General features: G+C 40.4%; 1 protein-coding gene across 2 annotated transcripts in view; it reads left to right on the top strand.

The window, feature by feature from the left end:
* Positions 1-23,915, top strand: part of pawr (PRKC, apoptosis, WT1, regulator) — a 76,136-nt gene that overhangs the window by 50,402 nt on the left and 1,819 nt on the right. The window contains exons 4-6 of one of the 2 annotated variants that reach the window (XM_008276469.1): positions 5,052-5,086; positions 11,034-11,160; positions 17,129-17,233. In XM_008276469.1, the coding sequence (XP_008274691.1) occupies positions 5,052-5,086; positions 11,034-11,160; positions 17,129-17,233 (267 nt within the window). Of the gene's footprint in view, positions 1-5,051; positions 5,087-11,030; positions 11,161-17,128; positions 17,234-23,915 lie in introns of both variants that reach the window. The other variant, XM_008276468.1, reaches the window with a different exon arrangement.

Here is a 23,915-nt window from a genome sequence, read left to right as displayed (position 1 = left end):
TGTGGTTAGCATCTTTATAAAACGTGTGAGATAACTGCAGAAAATCTCATAACAACAGAGCAGAAAGGCACAATAGGTGCAACGCTGGCCTATAATCACTATGACAAGCACGTAGACACCATTAACAGATAGTTTCAAATACATGCATCTGTTTTCATTTAAACAGATTCAGCTCTGGCTGTTGGTCTCCCAGGGTTCTGGGATTATCTGGTGCCCTGGTTTTCCTGGTTCATGTTGTTGGCCTGTGTACTTCTTTAAAATGCCAATCATGGATCTTGTTTGAGCGTCTTTTAGAATTTATTGAATGCCTCCAGTAAGATTGTGATCTTCATCAGCTTTCCTCAGAAAAACAGTCTGAGCACTGGGCTTGATGGAATTCAAAAACTTTTCATAGGCAAGGATGGCGGTCCTTTAGGGATTTTTAAATTTAATGAGCTGTCAAGACATGAATTATAGATCACACCAGGCCAAACGTGTTCAAGCGAGACATTTGAATGGGGTTTTTATCACAAAGTGGTGTGGGGTGTTGTGAAAAAGTCCAGCCACACAGGCACAGAAATGTACATTAGGGGTAATGTGCTTGAGTTCAGTGATAAAGTACTTGTTATACTGCAGATATTTGTCTCTGTATATTCTTAGTAACTCTGAGCTCTGCAGTGTGGCTTATGGGAGCTGTCAGCGCCCCTCAAGCATGATAAATAAAGTTGCACCGGCCGTATTGTGTGCAGTGAAGTAGTTGTACATGAATTACATTGACCTTGCCTTACAGATTCATATCTCAGGCAGGTGTGGCTCTGTGAAGCACTGGTGCTGCAGTAATGTGGCAAATCAAGTCTGCTCTCTGACGTTTCCAGCCTTAAACCAGCAACAGAAGGGGTTAATCAGTTTATATTTATAATTTTCTTTTTTTGGAGGGAAAGATGAGCTGCAAGCTACTGTATATGTTTAAAAGATGCTTGATACTGCACAGTTTAACCCTCTTTTACAGGTTAAAAAGCAGAACTTTACAACAAATCAGAAACTAATTAAAATGTTTTCTTCTGCTGCTGAATTTGATTAATTGTTCATTCCTATGAGAGGATTTGATATAAATAATAGTGAAATTTAGATGATCAAAAAAGCAGAAAAAAGGACTGTTTTTCACTATTGTTTTCTTGCCTCAGTGTAGATGGCAGACTAAAGTTATTACTAAAATGAATATGGGCAGAACTTTCTTTGACACATGAAGGGCATTTTCTGTGTATCTGCATTAGGGTGGACATGTTGCCTCTGTGTTACCGACTCAAACTGTCTGCAGTACTTAGACTATGTGGCCAGGCAACTTGGCACAAGATTCTGACAAAGTGTGAGAGATTAAAACAGATCAAGCGAATTCATAATTATTTGTATTGTGCTTTTTGTGCACAAATAATTTCTGTAGTGTGTTTGCTGACTCCCCACAAGGGTGTATAAAACAAACGCACCTCCTTACTGTCTACTTACTAACCGTAACAGTCATGCTGATGAACTTTGCAGCATATTGTTGTGAATAAGGTGGCTGCTGTTTTTTTGGTTTAGCTAGCTACCTGTGGCTCAGGCTAAGCTTGGATTTCCAAATGGTAACATAGGCGGGGAACTGAGTGTCTCTCAGGAGAGAGTAGCTGTAACCACTAACATTGCTAAATTTCTGATTATACATTTACTACCATATCTAAACTTAAGTAAAGAGGTATTTGACAATGCTATGATATGAATATAAATATTTTCTAGAGATGACAGTGAATCCAGACAGATTGGACTGATGCTGTGACAGTATTGGTGGACATCTGTTCCAGATGAGCAGCTGTTTCCAGCAGCTGGACTACTTTAACTACAGTGAACAAGTCACTATATCATCTAGATCAGCTATGAGGGTTATTTTAATATCAAAGAGATCAATAATGTAACAGGTTATTTACTGTGGAAGAATACAGCTCATTTGATGTGTCAAATACTTTGGATTTAGTCTGGTTAGTTGCTGAAGTGCATTTTTCCCTCTGATGTTTAATTTAATTCAACCCTTGTATGAACACAGACCAGACAGCGAGCAGACCGTACTGAGATATTCACTGATTTAGACAAAAACGGTATCATACAGTCAAAGTGTGAAGAGGCCATATAGTCACTACATATGCTGTTAGTCAGTAATAAAGACTCTGATCGGTGATGTTGTGCTGCCAAGCCAGCAGCAAACTTCATAGACTGATGCATCTATTGACCTACAACAAACACCATGGTTTTATTTTACATATTAAATTCCAGGCAAAAGATTTTTAAATGCTCACTTTGACATGTTTACGTGTATAAAGTATTCTGCCATAGCTGCGGTGGCTATACTCGGCATCACATTACTCTTGCTCTTTTGTTTTGCGTGTGCATGTTACAGTGTGCAAATGAGGACTGGCACAGTGCCATCGGCATCTGACTGCTGTGACCTTCCTTCATATTGTTGTTTTGACTCATATTTCACCCTCAGAAAATAATCGGTCCAGTTCATTGATCCTTATCTATCAGCCATTGCACTTGGCATATGAAACCTTGGCTCATGCAATATCCTACAAAATGGATGTGTTGAATTTTCCAGGGAAATATGAAAGCAAATAATTATTTCCTACACAGTCAGGAGACCTGCAGGCTTCCAGGACAATTTATTCAATATATTCAAAGAATCCTGTTGGTTTATTCAAGTTATACTAGACTGCAGAGGCAAGAGAGTTAACCCACATTTACATTTAGACAGCATTTTTTATTTGTATACGTCGAATTGTTTGACTGAAAAATCCACAGTTTTTAATTGTGATTGCCATTTTTTAAATCAAAAGATTTGAGAAACTCTGGAAAACAGTGAAGGATAATTTCAGTGTTGTTCAGCATTTTTTAGACTAAACAATCAATGAGCAATAAACAAAGTAGTTTTTAGTTGCAGTCCCAGTCTTGTTCGCATTTTGTATGAATCTTAAGTCGGCTGGCTAGAGCATCCTGTGGCCTGATTTTCTGTTTACAGGACTGGGGGCCAATTTTGCAGGAAAATGGAGGGACAAAAGAGAGGAAAAAACAGCACTATTCTCACATAGCCAGATCTAGCTCTAGACTTTGTTTTAGCACTGTGCCAGCACTGTGAGTCAAATGTAGTCTGAAATATAGTTGATAGTAAAACTAAAGTACAAAACAGAACCGAGTAAGCCCGTGTGCAGATTCACTTGAATGTTGAATAATTTAAATTTGCATCACATCTCACTATTTGTATTATTTCTAAGCTGACCAGTAAACTCTTTTCTCCTATGAACAATAAAAAACAAATGCTTTGGAAAGACCATTGAAAATACAGACGTCAAGGTAGAAATTCAATGGAACTAAAGTAAATACACCTGTGATTTCCAGTTGGCTGAATTGCACAAACATGGATATAAAATAACCAGTGAACACCAGAACTTCCTCAGTTTTGGACCTGTAGGTTTTGTCTGTCTAAATGTTTGCATCATGGCTCCACATGAAAAGAAATTGCCAGAGGGCCTAAAAAAGTTTTAGGCTTCAGACTTGTCTTGGGGGTGGAAATCAGAGTTTCTGTGACAGTTCAGGCAGTGTGAACAACGCTGCAGGTCAACTTTTATAGACAGCATCCAAGAGAAAACCCTTCCGTGCTTTATGGCACTGAACTGCAAGATAGCTGAAGTGCATGATAAGAACCGTGCTCAATATTGGAGCACATTCTTTGGTCCGATGAGACCAAAATAAATTTGTTTGACTCAGATGCAGTACAGCATGTTTGCCATGAATCTGGTCAGGACTACCACAGTGATTATAAAGTCCTGACAGTGAAGCGCGGATGTGAAAATGTGATGCTATGGAGCTGCATGAGTGAAAAAGATGTTGGAAAGGTGACATGTATAGATGGCACGATGAATGCCTGTGGATATATGAAAATACTGTCTGACCAGATGACTCCCAGTCTGCAGAAGCTTGACAGAAAAGGAATATTACAGCATGATAACAATCACACAAGAATTTCATAGGCGCCTGACTTCAGTCCCATAGAAAACCTTTGGGATATTTTAAAGAGAACGATCTTTAAAACACAATCCCTTCAACAAAGAGCAGCTGAGAGAAATGGAGTCCTAAAAGATGTCAGTTTGTAAAATCCAGTTCAACAAATTGCTCTTAACTACAGATGTTGCTTGAACTTGGCCTGATGTTCAGATGTGGCATTCTTTAGTGTAAGACTTACTGCTCCCGTATACTGCCCTCTTACTGTCCTCCATCTTTGTAAATCTATCCAAGCCTGAGTCAGAGAAGAGATGAGGGTCGGGATTTCATCCACATCTAATGGATGATGTGTCAGTGAGACAGAGAAGCTGGTGTATGCTAAGAGTCGGGCAGAAGCCAAGCTCTGACTGATAGATTGGAGCAGAGCCTCAGCTCCTCAATCAAACTTGGGGCCTTTGACTGCACAAGACCTTAGGAAAGAGGAGATGCGTATTCATCTCACAGTATCTGTGACACACACTTCATTTTTCGAGAGCAGTGCTATTTTACCGAAGGCAATTTTATTGGAGCGTCACTGTTGTATGGATCTAAACAACCTTTAGATCATACAGAAATAGGAAAAATAAGATAAACATGCACCTCCATGTTGCAAAACAAGATTGCCTTCCACAACTTGGGGCTATTGGTCTCCTGCTGAGCTATTAAATGCAACAAAGCTCATATATATCAGCTCAGCAGCTGCGATTCGCAAACGGTCATACACAACCTAAAGGCTCTCTATAAATGCTACCCCTGACAAATGTATTTTTTTTTTCTTCTTTGGGGAACCAACACAACCCAAGGCAGGTGAGCACAATGTGACGGTGATACCTGAAACCTCACCTTGCTGTTATTCTCAAATTACTATTTGAAAGTAGAGACTTAACAGGTAGAAAATGTCACATTTTTTTAAAGCATTGTAATATGTTTTTAGATTTCACAACATGGAGTTATTGTCCTTGGACTAAAGGCATTCATTTTTCATGTGTTGTGTTTTTTTTTTTTTCCAGGAGACCCCCAGATCTGGAAGTGGCCGCCACAAGAGGTGAGACTCATCTTTTTATTCCTGACTGAGAGTGGAGTTTATCTGCCTTAGCATCAGTAGCAATGTGTCAAAAGGAGGAACAGAGGCTGGTATGAGAAAACAGCCGTTTGAATCATTAATTATCAGAGCAGATTTCCTCTGAAATCGTCTGAGGGCTTTTTTCCTGATGTGTCACTGTTGTTGTTGTTTTCCCTGCCATGCTGGTTATTTCTTGCTATTTTGGTTCAAGAGGGATGATGGTTGATGGCTGTTTTGAACAGTAGTTGACAGGACACCATCTGGACCTCGGACACTTTGATCAGGCCATCACTTCCCTGCTGTGGCTGGAAGGGAGTGTTGAAAGTGAAGGATTTGTTTTGAAAAGGTTTTGGGTCTAAAATAAGTGGTTCGGTCAAGTTTGCTTTGGCATTTGATAAGGGGCTTTCACGCTTTTTCTTTTTTTTTTTTTCCGACAACCTGCAAAGAAAGAATGTTGAGACCTCATGCTGGGCTGGTATTTTGTGTTTCTCACATTTTATTGTAAAGGTTTAGTCGGGAACACAGCATTGGTGTTAAAACATATTATTTTATCTCCTTGCATTACACCACAACAGCTGTCGGAATTTGTGGTTATTGTCTGAATTGCTCACAGCCCAGACAGATTGTTTTTCCTTTCTGCATGCTTGACATCATGTTATTATGAAGTACATCATAGAAAATTGTTTGTCACTGGAAGCCGAAGACTCCTCAGAACCTCTTCATGAGTCCAACGTGTATTTATTTTGCTTTATTCGCAACCAAATTGAGAAGTTGTGGCCAACCCCAACAGCCAGGTTCACCAGCTGACATTCAATCTGGCCGTGTAATTATGGCTGTTGCACTCATCAGCTGGCCTGGCTACACTTGGACGCTCTGCGGCTCAGCAACGGATAACCCGCCAGGTGGGCAGGGCAGCACAAGATGGCTGAAAGAGCAACTTTAGAGCTACATGTTTTCCTCTGATTCACTTCCTTTTCAAACTATTCCCTTGCACACTTTGCCCCTGTTCTTCACAAAACACTTCCATGTTGTGCAGAGATGTTACACCAAATTCCATTCAGGTTTTACAGTTAGGCTCCAGTGATTAATCCAACATAGACATGATCTGTTAGTTTACTCCAGTAAGACCTCAGCTTCAGATAGTCACTCTGCTCACTGCTGCCCTACTGTCCCACCACAACATATCAGAAAAGCTGAGTTCAAACTTCTCATGATGCTGCTAGCAAAACGCAGCTCCTCAGTAGCATACTGCAGGAGCTTTTTGGACACAGCTCTGGTGTATGTTTGTCCTTCTCCACAACCCTTCACATGTTTTAATGCAGAAAATTCTATGCTGTTTTATCACTTCTATTCTCTAGTAATTGGATATAAAGCTGTGTGTTGTAACAAAGGCTGTTGTTAGCCAAACAGAGTCTGTTTGCACATACTCTAGGGTAGAATGTGTCTCCACGCTCTGTATGCACACTGCTGCCCTTGTGGTGTAATCGAAGCGCAGGCACAAGCTTTGGGATGCATGTGGATGTGGAGAGATGATGGAACTTGGGTCATGTGAAGCCTTGACTACTGTTGAATGTGCTCTTAGGTTATGTCAGTTAAATACTCTGCAGTTGATAAATAATTTCAACTTAGCTATTGTGTGCTAAAACCATAACAACAGACTTGGAGTAGACCAGTCAAGAACATCTGCCGAGATTCATGTGATTTCTGGAAATTATTAAATGGTGATCCCAGCACAGGAGCTATTCAGGAATATGGTGCTGGAAAGTTAGCCAACCATTTTTAGATGATACTCTATGTTGGATATTGAGCTGTGATACGCAAACTGCGACTTGCAAAGTTTACACTCAGCGTTTAGGCCATAAGTTTGAACAAAATGCAGCCACACCAATGACGTCTTTGACATTGGAGTGACAAAAAGTAAATGTTTAGGAAATAAGTTATCAGTGTCCATTACATTGGGCCAGTTTTAAGGTTTTTTCACAGGTAGTATGTTCCAGTGGTGGGTGAGGTGGGAGCATATCTAGTCTACAGTTTGTCTACCACTAATTCACATGTTTCAGTGGGAACTATCCACACTTTCAAAAACTACAAAACAGGTCCGTTGAATTGGCACCATGGTCTTCAGCTAGCAGGAACTTCACGTGCCTCCCATTAAAAAGTTCACTTGTACGTTATTCATACATTGACAAACGTCTTGTCTGGCAAAGCACAGCTGTTAGTGCTGAATGTTATGACCAAGGGCAAGGCTGTGATATTGAAAAGTTTTCAGAGTCTAAAGCTTCTTCTACCCTTAGAAAGAAAAAAGAAAAACTACAAGCGCAGTTCATCTTAAAGAGTCTGGGGCCCTGAGAGATTGGAGCATTCAAAACCAAAGCACAGTCTGTTCTGCTTGTTTGAAAAGCTTGAAATCCCGACATCTATTCAGGTAACAGGGGAGTGACTGCATCTGTAAACTATCAGCTCAAAGCAGCTCTGAATGGAAACTTGTTTGGTGTTTTTCTTGCTCTTCGGAGGAATGGCATGCATCAGGGCTAGACAGGGCATTAATCAGATGGTTGAATACTGTGTGTTGTGGTTTCCATTGGAGCTTTGACTTTTCCACATTGACAATTGCGTTAGCGGAGAGACGTTGCTATACCTGTGGTTGCTGTTGTTATTTGCTTTCCTGTCTGTGCTTTCTGCTTCCCACCTGCTGAGGCACCCAAGAGTGTGTGATTGGCTCAGGCTCTCTCTCTTTCCCAGACCTCACCCTGCGGGGCACTAATGGGCCCCGGTGTGATATTTAGTATCGAGGCCATGGATGTTTAGGCTTAGCTTCGACGCCTGCTGTGCATCCTCGAGTACCTGTGTGTGTGTGTTGTTGGTGGGATGTACCTCTCAAAACAAGATGGCATGCATGAACGTAAACAAACAAGGCATGTCAGTGCTTTGTGGTTGGCCTTTTTGGTTTTTTTTCCGGACATCTGATGGGCTGATATATTCATTGCCACAATTTGTAATGTATACGCGTGTGTGTGTGCGCGTTCGTGCACAAACACTTCAGCTTTGTGTAGGCGAGCACAAAGGAGAATGTTTCAAGGACTCCCTCTTGATCAGAAGCGATGGCCGCTGCAATGTGTCGCTCTCTGTAAGAATGAACGGAAATAAGCCGTTGGTTCTGTAAATGTCAAGTTACCAAAAAATAATGCCTCTGCAGATGTTGAGAAATGGCTCAGTAGTAGGGCCTGACCGATATGGATTTTTTTGACGAGAAATTAAAAAATATATCGGTGTTTAATCGGCAAAACTCCAGCCGATGATGATTATTTGTAAAGGGCTACAATCGGCCAGCCGATGAATCGGTCAGGCCCTACTCAGTAGCCTCCATATAGAAAAGAGGAATGATTGATTTGAGTAAAAACAGATATAAATCTAAGAGAGAGAAAGTTGGGATTTTATCTATTTTTTCAATATAAGGTTTCTTTTCTGTCATTTGTCATGATGTCACTTTAAGTCCTTATACAGATTAAAGTCATGCTGCTTAGAGTTGGGAGATATGAAAATGCACATTATGATGTATCTGAAATCCATTCTGTCATGATGTTCAGCCGTCTCCCATGTGCAAATTGCTTTCCCAGAGCTCTCAGCTGTAACACTTTCACATAAGATGAATCATGCGGCTGTGGCAGTTCCAGATAATCCACAATGTGCTTGCTTGGAGAATTACTAAACATCGATCATACAACATTTCTAATTAAGATATTTCTAGAAATGGTTTTAGCCTTATGGCCAAATTGCTCAGTTAAAGTCCATTGAACATATTTTGTTTGTGTTTATCTTTAAAGCCCCAGAAAAGACCTTCAAATCTTAAGTACTTCTCCAAAACATGAAAAATTCAAGTCTAAAGAGGCAACAGTGAAAGCAGTCGTGTTCTAACAAGTCTGAAGCTCAGCGATTTGGGGTTATCAGCACTGTGTAAGTGTGCTTTTGCTCTCTTTCATTGGTAGTGGTCAAACAGTACACAGAATCAAATTCAGAAGTTGTGAAATCCGGGACGCGAACCAGGGATCTTCTACCTGTAAGCCGACGGTGCAACAACTAAGCCACCATGCAAAAATGATTTTTAAAAATTGTGATGTTTTTCTTCAAAATCATAGCATATTAGACATTATTGTTCTTTAAGGGGTCAGAAATAGGAGAAGATGCATAATTTACACCAAATAAGGTAACATGGACTCATTGCCTTTACTATAGGTGGTCCAGTCATGCTTACTGTCGTGTCGTTGCCACCCAAAGGAACATTTTGAGCCCTGAAAGCAGAATGTGAAAATACCTTCTCGGGGCCTTCAAGGTGAAATAAGCATGATGTGAACATAAATATAGCAATTGTATAGCAGCAAACAGCGATCTGCTGGGTAAAAACGTAGTGAAATAATGGTGTCCACAGCAGAGAATAGGAGGTGTGTCAGAAAGGTTCCATGACTGGTGTCACAAAAGATATATTTCCAACTCAAACTACAAGTTTTCCCCTTCAGACGGTCAACCAGCACGTCTATAAAGAGATCCTGCAGCGTTTGCTTCGTTCAATGAACATCGCTGAGCTGGAGCAACCTCCCTACTCACCCCACCTGGCTCCGTGGGATTTTTTCCTCTTCTCCAAGCTCAAAGGGGTCATCAAGGGGATCCGTTCTGAAGACGTGGACGACATCAAGATGGCTGTGACGACGAAGCTGAGGAGGATCCCGGAAGAATCCTTCCAGGAGTGCATGGCGGCGTGAAAGAGAAGGCTGGGGAAGTGTGTTAGACTCCAGGAGGATTACTATGAAGGGGAAAACTTGTAGTTTGGATTTGAAATATATCTTTGGTGATACCAGTCCTGGAACTTTTCTGACACACTTGCTACAGACAGGAAGTAGGAAGGTAGCCCTCTATGCTATGGGTTAAAAAGGAAAAAGAAAGAAAGAAAAAACCCTAAAAAAACAAATCTATCTTCTATGTTATGACATTTCCACAATTCCCACGACTGCTTCTACAATCCCAGATTTAAAAATACTTTACAAAGTTGTCTAATGCTGGAGACCTCATATCTGGCAAGCCTTGAAAAGAGTGCAGATGGTACAAAGGAGTTATATTTGTTGTTCGTCCTGCCAGCATCTTTCCTGTCTGTTTCAGCTTCAGAAATATGCCAACAGCCCCCTTCAGACTACTCAGTGAATCCTAGCAACTTCCAAATAATCTGATTCCTAAACCTGTCAGAGTCTGCTCCTACAGGGGACTGGGAGTTGTCGTAGTGGAGGCTATAGAGCCAGCAATTCATTCCCAGCTTCCGCGGCAATAATTATTGGAATAAGGTCAGTAAGAAAATAAGCTGCAAATGAATATTCTTTTTCTTCTCAGCTGCCCCAGACTCCATCTCTAAGCAGCAAGGAAGTAAAAAGGAGATAAGGTTAATGTTCTGCTCGAACTGCATACAAAAACCTTTGAAACATTTTTTTTTTCTCACCAGCTTAAGAACAGTGACGCACAAGTTGCCACAGCCATTCCTGAGCCTATTTGAAGTTATAATATGTAAATTGTTTCTTAATCAGAATCCTTTTTGCACCAAAGTTGCAAATCCTTGACGGCCTTTTCTCTATTAAAGGAATAAAAGGAAAGGGGTTGTTAATAATGCATGCCTAATTGAAAGGGCATATACGCAGAAGATATTCCCACCTGTTCTTTTGATGATAGACGTGTCATCCCATTGAAGTTTAATAATGTGGGTATGATTCATACCTTCAAACAGCCTCGGTGTGAATACACTACCGGACACTTTGAATAGTAAAAGCAAAACACAAATGTCATTTTCCAATTTTCTTTTTCTTGTGAATGATTTGAAATTAAATGAGTCAACACTTGAGTATTGAAGTTGTGCTATGTGTATTTTTGTTTGTTTGTGTGTGTGTAGCAGCTGTGCAGGACAGGGGTCAGAGGAGGAGATGGGTGGCAACAGCAGACAACGACACAACCGTCACGGCAAAGATGGAGGAGCTGCAGCGCCAGGAAATCTGGAGAAAAGGATGGAGGAGCTGGAGAGAGTACGTAGACGCCACTTTGTTGATCATATTACTGGTTGAACCATGTAAACAAAAGCCAAGTAGATTGTAAATGAATGATGCACCTCATCATATAACTTACATGAGATTGTTGTCCACTAATCTCCTTCATAAAGGTTAATATTGATCTTAAAACATCAGACTTTGTTGTCTCTATTCAAAAAAGTGAGTAAATAGAGGCATCTGCTCTGAGACTGGACTCGCTCAGGGTCCAGATGAGTCAGAATACACATGTTGGCAGCTTTCATTGCCTTCCTGCTGTGAGAAGGTCAGCGGCTGTTGTTCTTGAGAGTTCTCCAAGTCTTTCCCTATCAAACAGGCTGGATGTTGACTGAACATCTGGCAGATATGTCGCTGTGGTCAATGGAGTTTCAGCAATTTATATCACCTTCCTGAGGGAGACTTTTATGTGCTGCTTTTTTTAAAGTAGGCACATAACCTTTATTGAAAAGGGTTGATAGTTTATTTGATTAAGTTTCTCTTTAGTTTTTCACTCAACTACTCTCTCTCTGATAAAACTAGTTCTTTCAGTTTGTTTAGTGGATTGAAGTCCTATCCCTACTTTCAGCCAAATACCAAATATTACAGCAGTTACTAGTCAGGAAGGGAAAGATAAAGAGAAGATTTTAAAGAAGCTGCGAGCCCAAATTTATCCACTCCTTTATGCCATTCCTGCCTGAAAAAAATAACCACATAAAAGATGTCTCTTAAGTTTGTACAGTCTTTTTAAGCATGTGTTTATTATTTTTAAGAGCATAGCATCAATGTGCACAAAAAAAGAAACCTCAACATGTACAGCACATCTATGCTGTTAAAAATACCCACAGTCGTATTTTTATGTTTAACACAATGTGGTTCTTCTTTAAAGATCAGACAAGCTTATATGCAGAACAGAATATAAGAAATAAATGTACACTTCAGTGTTCTTTACATGGGAAACAACACGTCCTTGCCCTGAAGAGGTTGGTAATCTCTGTCTCTCCAGATGTACTGTGTTTGCCGTGTCCTTAGCTACAAATCACACTTAAGTACAGAGTCCATTTTCTACACATTAGCTTCTTTGCAATCACCATTCCAAACAAATCAGCCATTTTTTTCCTCCTTACATCGAAAAGATAAAGACCTCATTGGGCCATGAATGGCGTTGGGTGGATCTGGTTGCCAACACTTCCCAGAAGCGTCTAAAAACAATCAAAGATGCATTTCCAATTTATGTTTACTGCATGACCAGATCGAGTGTTGTTAAATTACTGATTGTAAATTCACATCAATTACAAACAGATGAAAGATCAGTAATAAAACTCTTGCTTTTCCCTTGGATAAAAGAGTTAGCTGTTAGACTGTGTGACATTGACCGAACAATCATGCATACTCTTTTAATTCGGCATTCAGCTTGTCCGCCCATGCCTTGTTAAGTCCCGATGTGTTCAGTGGAGCTCTGTTATGTAGGATCTGATGGAAAAAGAAGAAAGCCATTTATTTATTGCCTCGAAGGACTCATGCTCCTTCCACATTTTAAAATAAATTTAAAAAATGCTTCCTGACACAATCTGGAATTTATAAATATCTAAAAAACCTTGATGTAGGAAAATTGGAAGCTGCTTTTTTTTTTTTTTAATGTTCTGTTTGATTGAACAGTTCAGTTAGCAACCAAACCAAGGACCTGAACTCAAAGTCTTCAGTGATCCGACCCAATACATGCATGATTTCTTCTTTTCCCATGTATTCCTGCCACTTGTCTTACAGAGTGCCAACTCTCCGACCATCAACATGTCATTTGCACCCTGAAAATAGGACACAAAATCGTCTAAATAATCAGCAAAAGAGGGAGAATCCTGTCCTGAGTTTCACAAGATTTTCCTTCCTGTACTTCCCAAAGCTTAGCTGACCCCCCAGAGCAGTGTAGATATAAACTTCAGAGGTAACATCAGTTCTACGATTGAACTGCTATCTCTATTAGATTCTGTCAGCGTTTCAGTGCAAGATGAGTCTTTGGCCCAACTGAAAACCTCTATCAGTAGAACTTTGTTCAGGTGAATTTCCACTTTGAGTCGTTTACGCCGCCGCCCAAGTTCTGATTTTCACTCTGGAAACTGCGGCTCTGCGCTGGTAGAAATTCTCCTCGGTGTTGTTGAAGAGATGACCTTTTGCAGCACAGACATGTCTTTTCCTTCTACGCTGGCCCTATCAGACACTTAACCCTGCACTGCTCCCACTGTAGAAACTCTGAATCAAATGTCACTTGTGTGGCTTTCAAGAAAAGGTTTTTTAATGTATATACTGCTGTGACCTTAGTGACCACAGTGGGAGGTATTTCTCTGGGTCAAATGACCGAAATACCTTTGAAGTCATATTTCAGACACTTATTTTCCTATGTGCAGTTTCTTTCCCTCTCATACAAGGTCAGGTGGGTTTGACAGGTCTATTGGTTTGAAACGGCCAAGACTCCAGGCTGCAGCTTTATCCTTAGACATCGCTGAAAGCTCTCAGAGGTATAGAAATGTTGTAGAATGTCATAATTGTGTATTTTCAGAAACGCCTGTTCTCCCAAGCTGAAGCACTTTCACCTCTCCTGACAATCTGAGAGACATCTGGTCTGGACTCATATTTGGCCCAGACTATTTAGTAGTTTAGGGAGGCTACAGATTCAGTCCTAAACCTCCTCATAGACTCATCAGGATTGCACTGATTGTATCAAACAGTTATAATCTGGATCATTATGATCATCATGCTAGCACCAGGAGCAGCACACATTGTCGACAAAGGAATGCTAAACTGCGAGGCTAACATTAGCTACATGTATGAAAACTTAAAATCTCATCTCCAGTTTTTGCTGAAAAAATAATTAATGGCCAACTATTAGACTAGTCACCAATTATTTTAACAATTTGCTGAATGGGTTTAAGTAATTTTTAAAAGAAAAATGGCAAAACTGTTCAATTCCGCATTCTTACATGTGAATATTTTCTAGTTTCTTTCCTCCTATATGACAGTAAACTGAATATCTTTAACAAAACAAGACATTTGATGTCTGTTTTGACTGTGTGAAACACTGATCAACATTTTTCACCATTTACTACAAAGTATTATTAACATTACAGTAAGTTGTTGCACCACAGTCGCCAGTTTGTTCACGTCTGTTTGCCCATGAGATCATGTGATGTGGTACTCTGCTCCCAACATGATAATCCTAATCATATCCTGTAGTGTGTATATTCAAATCTGGTAGTGTGTGCGTGGCTGAGATTAGAGAGAAGGATATCTGTGAAGTTTTTCCCTAATGGGCATGATGCGACTTCAAAATCTGTTAAGATTTTAGAACTCCTGCAGTGTTGGGTCCGGCTTGAATAGAACATAACCTCGGCTCAGGTTATGAAGGAGGCTTGGAGTTGGGTCAGATGATACGTTTCGACCCATTTAGAATGAAGCCGCTAATGGAGATTCAGCCTGCGTTACTGTGCTGGTTTGAAAGGAGTGCAAGAGATGTTTGTTCAGGTGTCTTTGAGAGGTCATTCTGTGAAAACTCAAAGCCGCAGTTATCTATAGTACCTTCAAAAGCAAGCATGAATAGAGTTTCTGTGGTGAGCATATTTATTTCTGCTTCATTATATCTTCCCTCCTACTGTACCTGCACGGTTGGTTTCTATGGAAACAATTTCATGCTCATCTGCAACAGCAAGAAAGTGAAATTAGAAAGTGGAAATTCAGGTCTGATCTTCATTTCCATTACAAAAACACGGCAGTTTTCAATATCTATGCGTGTCAACCTTGTGTGTTTATAGCGTCGATGCGGTCTTCCTGGCTCGCTCAGTAAGAAACGATATCAACAACAATATTCGCTGTAGCTGTTGGAGGAGGCGGACACAAACACACCGGCTTCTAAGTACAATTTGAAGGAAACACAAAAGTACTATATAAAAGGAACTATTAATCCATTGTTCGCCAGCAGTCATTATTGTGGACTTTGAAGAGTGTGTGGAATCAGGAAATAGAAAATGACATTGTTAAAACTGTCATTTCACAAAAACTCAATGCGTTCAATTCATCGTGATGCCTTTTCAAAGCAAATGTTTTTACAGGTAAAATGTGTTTTTAATAAAGTAGCCCTTGCTACAGATTTCCCACTGATTTTCACATGTTGATTACACACAATGCAGCTCTAGATTTATGGTCCACAGTGAAATAAATTCACACAGAATTCAGTTTCAGAGTGAACCACTTGTAATGTAGAGGTTTTCTAATAAATAAATATCTCTGTGGCAGAGGTCGTGTTTAACATGTTTTCATGCATCTATCTAACGTCCATTTCTCTGGGTCCTTGCGTAGCAAAACAAGCAATGCAGCCCAAACAACCTTTTCTGAAGCGACACCCTTCAGCTCCTCCAGGGGAATCCCATCCCAGGCCAGATGGGACATACTGTATAACGCTGCATTGTATCTGTAGCTCCCAGTTGCATGTAAAGTTCACTTTAATGGTTTAGACTTTCATCCATCAAGGAGGCATTGGATTGGGCCTAATTTTTTTCCGCAGCATGGCAAACCCTCCTAATGTACAACTACAGTTAAAAACAAGTCCTACATCAGAAAGTTCACACGGAGCCCTGATCACATGATGAGAGAGAGAACACGAGCTGTGTTTCTGTAACATTTATTTATGCACAACTTGCGTAACGTGCCGTGAATCACATCCTTCAGTGCAGCCGATTTTTTTTCTTTTGCTCCAAACTAGTTGCTTTTTATTTTAATTTTAAATACACCTGATTATTGTATGAAAACGTGGCAAAATCTCCAGGATGCTTGAAACAGTGCACATGGCAAACATTGGGAAAAAATGCGCCTACAACAACTGGTGCTGTTTTGATTTGGGTTTTTTCTGTTTACTGCACTTAGTATGAATTAATAGATAAATAAAAAAATAATGCTCGATACTGTTCATTCACAGTCAGACATTTAAAAGACATCCTAACCAGATGTATAAACATAATGTAATGTCAAGAACAAGACACAGTATCTGTTTTCTTACTGGTTTTAACAGGCGACATCACATCTCCCCTTTACTGGCTTCTCTCCACTGGCTCCCTGTCTGCTTTAGAATTGATTTTAAGATTTTACTAATCACTTTTAAAGCTAGCCAGGACCTTGCCCCTGGCTATATTTTAGACATACTAACCCCATATATCCCCGCACGCAGCCTTAGATCCTCAGGTGGGTCCCTCCTAGTTGTTCCAAAGTCAGGGCTCAAATCCAAAATCGACCGGGCCTTTTTGGTGAGGGTGCCTCGGCTTTGGAACAACCTACCTGAGGAAATAAGGCTGGCAGACTCACTATCGTCTTTTAAATCACTTCTTAAAACCCACTCTTTTAGACTCGCTTTCCAGTGATGTTCTTTTATTTCTCTTTTAGATTTTTTCCCATTTCTTTTCCCTTTTTATGAGCACTACCTGTCATCCTTCTCTTTTATCTCTCTTAATCTACTTTTATCTTTCTTTCATCTTCATTCCCCTGTGATGTCGTCTTTTTAATCAGTCTTTTTAATCAGTTTTACTCGTACACCTTTCAAGAGTGACCCAGTCTGTCCTGTTCCACTTTATTGTATATATTTTATATTGAGTGTTTGCCTGCACTTTTTATACATGTTTTTCTTCTTTATGTAAAAACATTTTGCGAATTGTGTTCTAAAAAGTGCCATACAAATAAAGTTAGAATTATTATTATTGTTTATTAGAGCATCACAATCCATTCTACCATCAAAACCCCAGTGTATTCATTGCCAAAAAAGTTTATTTCGATCTTTTTTTTTCTGGTAGAAATGCTCCTGTGCAGGTGTGAGAAATTCTACTTTTTATACAACTGAACCCAACACAGGGCTGTTTTTTGCCCCCTAATTCATGCACATTTTCTGTTTTCTTTGCCCATCATGTAATCATGTTTGTAACTTTTGTCTTTTCAGGAGTTGGCCAGAGAGCGTCAGGAGAACGCCAGGCTGCTGAAGGCCCACCAGGACAAAGACGATCTCATTGGAAAGCTGAAAGAGGAAATCGACTTGCTGAACAGAGTGAGTCCAGCCTCCGTCATTTTCTGCTCTGATGTCTGATATTTTTGAGTGTTCCTTTGTGTTTGCATGCGTGGGCGGCTTGTGGGGGTTGTAAATCATCATCTGGCATTTTACTGGAGTTCTGTATAATAGCTATGTGTTTTTCTACAATGATTTTCTTTCAGTCCATTAGGATTTGGACATCAACAAATCTTTATTTTTGGATTTCTGCACTTGTTGCATTGAATATTATAACTTGCCATTGACACACAATACAAACACAAGTACTTTAATGATGTCTGAGTCCTAAAAGTCAGTGTGGCAGGTGATATTTATGTTTTATTGATTTATCAAACATGATTGTATGTGTCAAGAAAATTGAGAGATTGGATTTTTTTGTCTGCTTTAATTCAAGGCTATTTTGAGTCAAAGTGGATGAACACTTACGGACAAGCAGTCCTCATGTGGCTTCTTTCACTGGGTTCAGACGAATAGTTTTTGTTGAATAAAGCAAAACAGAAAGCGATCAATAAGAAAGAAACTGTGCATTGGCAGCTGACAGCACCACAAATACCAGTCTTTAACTTGTGCCAGCCATTTTTGTTCTTTTCATCTGTTCCTCGCTTTATGTCGTTTTGATGTTCTTCCAGCCAATGTGGGCACCAAGTCGACAGTGGTTCAGCCTTTAAAGTTCAAAAAACCCTCAAATTAGAACCCTCAATGTGATTTTTAATCTCGTCCTTAATGTGTCATTTCACATTCGGTAAAGCAGAGCCACAGGCCAAACTAAATAATCACTGAACTACGACTGAGCCAGCTTCACCCAATCAGTGAGGTATTGTCAGTCTACCGTTGTTGTAAAGAAAAGATTACAATCAGCCACCATTTAGAACAATGACTTCAGTTCACAGTTGGTTTCCCCTCAAAAAATGGTTTCAGGTTCTCACTAAACCACAAGAGTGACTTTGTTGATTACAGTTGGATCTTTATTATTGAATTAATCCACACTGAGGCAAATTTTGTTCTTCTTTAGTAGACTGATATGTTTCACCATTGTACTCCAAAGGTCATTCTCCAGTGTTTGCACCTTTCACACAGTAGTTGTGATTATAAATTAGAGCAGATTTTTTAGGCCATCAGTGATTTGTGCACAATTGGTGAGGTTGTCCCCGGTGTGAATGCACAAATCTGTTGATTACAAGTCAAGCACTATTGGTGAAGGTCATTTTCTCTCTGCCGGACTCTTTCATAGTTGAGATGTTTTGTTTGCCAGAATATCTCATCTAAACAAATGTGTGACAGGACACCCGGGCAAATTCTGATTTAGCTGTATGAATTAAGTAGTCCTTTTGATTTTGATGATTGTGCATATTTCTAGCACTATTCTCCACCCTCTGAACCTCAGGTGGGTTTGAAAGGCATGTTTAAAAACAAACGCCAAAATTACTCCACGTGTCAGAGCCAGAAACTGTAAAAGCGCTTCACAAAACTGTAGAATTCTTCACTTGCCCATGTTCCTTAAAATCATGATATTTGATCAAACTCACTCTATTCTATGTGTTAAATGAAAAAATCTATAAAAAATAAACCAATTTTGTTGGGGCTGTTTGGCTGAACAGCTGGCTATGTTTACAGAGTGCAGATAGGAGATAGGTGTGGAAACTAGGAGAAAATAGAATGCATTTGATCAATAGAATAAATGCACTGTGTTTTAAAAACAGTATACTTAAGGGCAAGTTCAACAATTTCCCTGAGGTACCCTACCAAAGGGATCAGAAAGTTCTATCTTATCTAATCGGATCTCAGTTGTTGGAAGATACATTCTGCATGGTGAAATACTGTTAGAAGCTGATGTGCAGTGTAGTGGGAATAACAGTCTGTGGAGGTCATAACAATGGAAGTAGTGCAAAATTTTAATGATAATAAATAGTGTTGCACAATATTGAAATTTTTGACCAATACAGATATTAAGATTTCTGATATCGCTGATAACCGATATTACCGATGTCAATATTATATGTAAGCAACCACTGTGAGAAAATGAAAACTATTCTCAAGAAGCCCATACCAACATATCTGACATTCAAGTCCAGGACCATTAAGTAAAAACATCTGTGAAATAGCAGCAATATCAAATGTAAAGTCGAAGGCGCTAATGTTAGACAATCATCGGTTTATCACATCGGCTAAATTTGTTCATTGGACCAATACCAATATACGGGAAAAAACACTAATATCGACCGATACCATCGTGCATCCCTAGTCATTAATAATAATACATTATATTTAAAGGCGCCTTAAACAGAACTCAAGGTCGGCAAACACTGAGTTAAAGAAGAGATAAAACATCACACAAGAGGTAAGAACAGACATCTAAAACCAAGGAAAAGCACAGTCTCATTGGGCTAGCACTGGTAGGTGACCTGAAAGAGGTGAGTTTTGAGTTGTTCCAGAGCCGGGGAGCAGAGCGGCTGAATGCCCTGCTCCCCATGGTGGTGAGGCAGGCAGGAGGCACTGTTGGGTGAAAGGAGGAGGCAGATCTGAGGCAACGATATGGAATGATGATTTGTATCGCAGTCAAAATAGTAGCAGTAGCAAAAATGTCCAAGAAACTGAACCTGAGGGTTGAGATCAGTCATCTCAATCCAAGTATATGTGGTCTGAGCATTTGATGCAGATACAAATACTTACCATGATGCAGCTGCTATACGCCATGTTGTCTGGTACTACTGGTCTGCAACAGGTTTTAAAGTTGAGTTTAGTCTGGTTTCGAGATAGCAGGGCTACTCCCTAGATCTTGAAAACCTCGAGCAGACTCACATTGTCAGTTAAATCGCTGCATAACTGTGCAGAAAGCACAACAGGCTCTAAGCTTTACAAACCAAGTCCTGTGACAAAAGGACACATGCTTTTGTCTGACTGTGTGGGAAAATTCGTCTTTTCACAAAACATATCTCACGGTTAAAGTTCTTTTGTGTGGGCTGTTACAGTAGCAGGACTCTAGCAGCAGACAGAAAGCATCAATCATGTGATTCTCAAAGGTTTGTCACCCAAAATATCAAGTGTGAACACATTTGAACCGACGTAGTTCAGGTATGTTGAAAGAAAAGTGTGATAAGTGATAATATTGAGTGTTTCTAGGGATAAGAAAACACCTTTTCTCCCACCAAAATGAGACCTACAAGTCTTCCCTCAGGAAAATCAGTTAAGACGTGAGAACGCCTCGACAAGTCTTGATAAGTGGTGCTGCTGAAATTATGGCAAAAAATCAAAAAGCCTTCCACGTGGGATCGTTTCACACTAAAAGGAACCCACCAGCAGGGTTCACGTGTGTTTTAGCTTCAGAGATCGAGGTCCTGTTTCCTCCTCACACCGCGGTCAGGGTTTAGAGGTCAGTGTGTACAGCCCGATGTCTCTTTATATCCAGCAGTCCGAGGGAAACTTCCCTGAACCCTCTGAACCCTCGTCTCCCTTTCACCCCACACTGTCAACAGTCCCCCCTCAGCTTGCAGCCTTCGCCTGTGTTTTCTTGATCACCGAGGCTGGAGGTAAAACATCTCTGTTTCTGTCTTTTAAAAGGCAAACACTGCAGGATGGGAAGGATCTCAAAGACTTCCATATCTTAAATATTCAGAGAAAATAGATCTGAGCTCTTCCCTGTGGGGCTGATCAAATCTAAACAAGAGATTAGGCTCTGCCAACAAATCCAGCGGTCAGCCATGTGTACATTTCTTAGCCAAAGTCCAATAAGTGTTGCTTGGTTATTATCTGGACACTTTTTTTTCTTTTTTTATTATGATACACACAACGCATCTGCAAACACAAAGGGCGCAATATTGCAGGAGGTCTCGCACTGATAACATCACATGGTCATAAGAGAAGGACGGTCGACGCAGTGAGAGCCATCAGAAATGTCCCTGAGAGAGGCTCCTGCAGGGCCTGATGTCAGAGCTGGAGATAACAGCTGATCCAGTCTCTACAGGAAGATTGAACCCTCAGTCACTGTAGAAGTTTATTTGGGAGAGAAAGAAAAGATAAAGCACAACTGCTGGATGTGTATCTCCCCCTTGATATGCTTTGAAGACAGAAATCCTATCTCGCAAAGAGTTCAGATCCCTGCAAGCTCACACAGTCGTGACATAGATGCCGATGAGATCATCCATCTAATTATAAAGCCGGAGAGAGTTTGTGTTTTTAAAGGTCAAACCTGCGATAACTATATTTTGGGAAAGCTAAGTTGAGATGGTTGCTTATTTGAATATGCAATAGATACAGAGCAGCATTATCATTCAACAATATTCCAAATCTTTCTTTCTTTATTAGCTCCTAAGGGAAATATGTGTCTCTGTACAAACAGTAAAATGACCGCTACAGCTGAGCAGGTCGTGTACACTGGGTTTTACGACACCGTGAGCAGTGGGACGGAGCCAAAACTGTAAAGCTGCAGGTTGGACAACTTGACAGTCGGCAATAAAAAACACTATAAAGATTTATAAAGTCCAGGAAAAGCTGCAGATTTGGGAGAACATGTTTCACAGCTTTGTCATTCTGTGCGACCTCTTTCACATTTTCATCCGTCCATCCATTATCTGTACATCACTTAATCCTCACTAGGGTCGTAAGGGGCTGGAGTCTATCCCAGCTGACTCAGGGTGAAGGCAGGGGACATTTTCATATTGTTTTGATAAAAATATTAACTATAGCCAGTTTAAAGTAACGCAAGAAATCCGACGTTTGATTTAAAACTAATCTTTTCTGGGCAGCTGGTTGAGCTGGCAACCCATGTACAGGGGCTGTAGTCCCCAATGCAGCGGCCATGGGTTCAAATCCCGCTCATGGCCCTTTGCTGCAGGTCCTTCCCCCATTCTTCTCCCCCACTTTCCTGTCTCTCTCTCTCTCGACTGTCCTATATAATAAAGGCAAAAAGGCCAAAAAAATAACTTCAACAAAGCAACTTTATCTCTTCTAGTGTTGTCATGATACTAAAATTACTACTTAGATGTGGTGGCTGCCTAAATATATCGATACCGATACTGAAATGATACCACAGCATCAACTTGCAACATTAGGGAAAGTAGTGTACTAATATATGACAGAATGTTTTTATTAATTAAAAAAGAAAAACCAAGGAACCATACATTTTCATATCCAACTACTACTGGAGGAACTTTTCATCAAGATCTGCTCTTTACCTGTTCACGTCTCTTCACCTTCACTGCTTCACTGCTGCTTTTAAAAGCTTCAATAATTGCAGCGATAAGTGAGGCAGGACTTTAGCGCACCTTAAAGTCACCCACTTCCATTCTGTTTGTAGGAATTCAGTAGATTTTTTTATTTTTATTTTAAGTAGCTCACAGTAATGTGAGCTAAGGTTACCAAGTGTAAATGCCGCGTGTGCACTTAGAGATGTTTGCCGTATTTTAAGTTTGCGAAAAAGATAAACTCGTCGTTACCTTTAGTTGCCATGTCAACCTCCAATGGCGAGAAAAAGGTTTCACAAAATAAAGCACATTGTTTGTCTTATAATTGAGGGCATGATGTAATTATGTCGTCTGTCACACTCGCTAACCTGCCGCTCTTTGAATCCTTTGAACGAGTCGGCTGCTTTGACAGGTTGGAAGTGTCGGCTCCCTCGTTCTCAAACGTCTTTGTGGTGTCATAGAACTGGCTGCCGGCTGTAAGCAAATAATGCCATCTTTGCTTTGAGTGTTTGCTTGGTGGGCAATAGATGGACGACTCGTGTCTTTTTTCCACATGAAAGCTGTTCTTTGCTTGAGAAAAGAAGAACATTTTTTCGAGAGAGCGGGGTACAGTGAGTGTGCTAAAATGGGAAGTAGTGTAATTCTAGGGTGTTGCAGTATGTTGCTAGTATCAGTATAACAGTCTTTCCATCACTCTCCTCCACCACAGAGAGAGCATGATGTGTATAGAGTCACTTAGGCCTTGTCCACACGTAGCAGGGTTTTTGGAAAACCGAATATCCTCCCTTCTTCGTCTAGAAAAAAACTTACATACACACCAGCTCGTTTTTAGAAAAAGAATTCATCCACACCTAACTGCATAAGTGTGTTGTTAAGCACATTCATGTTCTACGTGAGGATGGAATAACTCCGACGACAGCAGTGACGACCAGGACATACAGAAATTATCACACCGTTCCTCCAGGAGCACGATTTCCGTCTCAAAGTTCTCCCACCAGATGGCAGTGCGTCCCGGTCTGACCCAAAACCGGCGTTGGTGTCTTTGACAGAGAACATGTCTCGGAGGTGGAATGGCAAGGTGGTGGAAAATAACCGTCCTAAACATCGTCCTTCGTCTGTGTTCTTGTACGTGGAGCGGTATCTGGGCCTGGACCAGAGACAACACCAACACAGTTCTGAGGGCATCCACGCTGTTTCCAAATGTGAACACAGGTCGCATATGTGATGTAAAGAACATATTTTGTCGCAGGCAGTGACGTTTCAAAATCTAAAACCCTGGTTATTGACGTCCACATGCAGACACATAAACAGAGGGTTCACAAATCTTTGCTCGAAGGTTTTTGAAAGGATCATTTTTAATGCCGTAAATCTGCGTTTTCATGTGGATGACAGGCCAAATCGTAGAAAAACCTTTGTTTTGTGAGATACCCTGCTATGTGTGGACAAGGACTTTTTAAGTTCCTCTACGTGTAGTTCAGCTCATTCCCTACAGTCTTGCAGTC

Source organism: Stegastes partitus, unplaced genomic scaffold (assembly GCF_000690725.1).
Source record: "Stegastes partitus isolate 25-593 unplaced genomic scaffold, Stegastes_partitus-1.0.2 Scaffold74, whole genome shotgun sequence".
Classification (NCBI taxonomy): domain Eukaryota; kingdom Metazoa; phylum Chordata; class Actinopteri; family Pomacentridae; genus Stegastes; species Stegastes partitus.
This window is presented reverse-complemented; position numbering and strand designations above follow the sequence as displayed.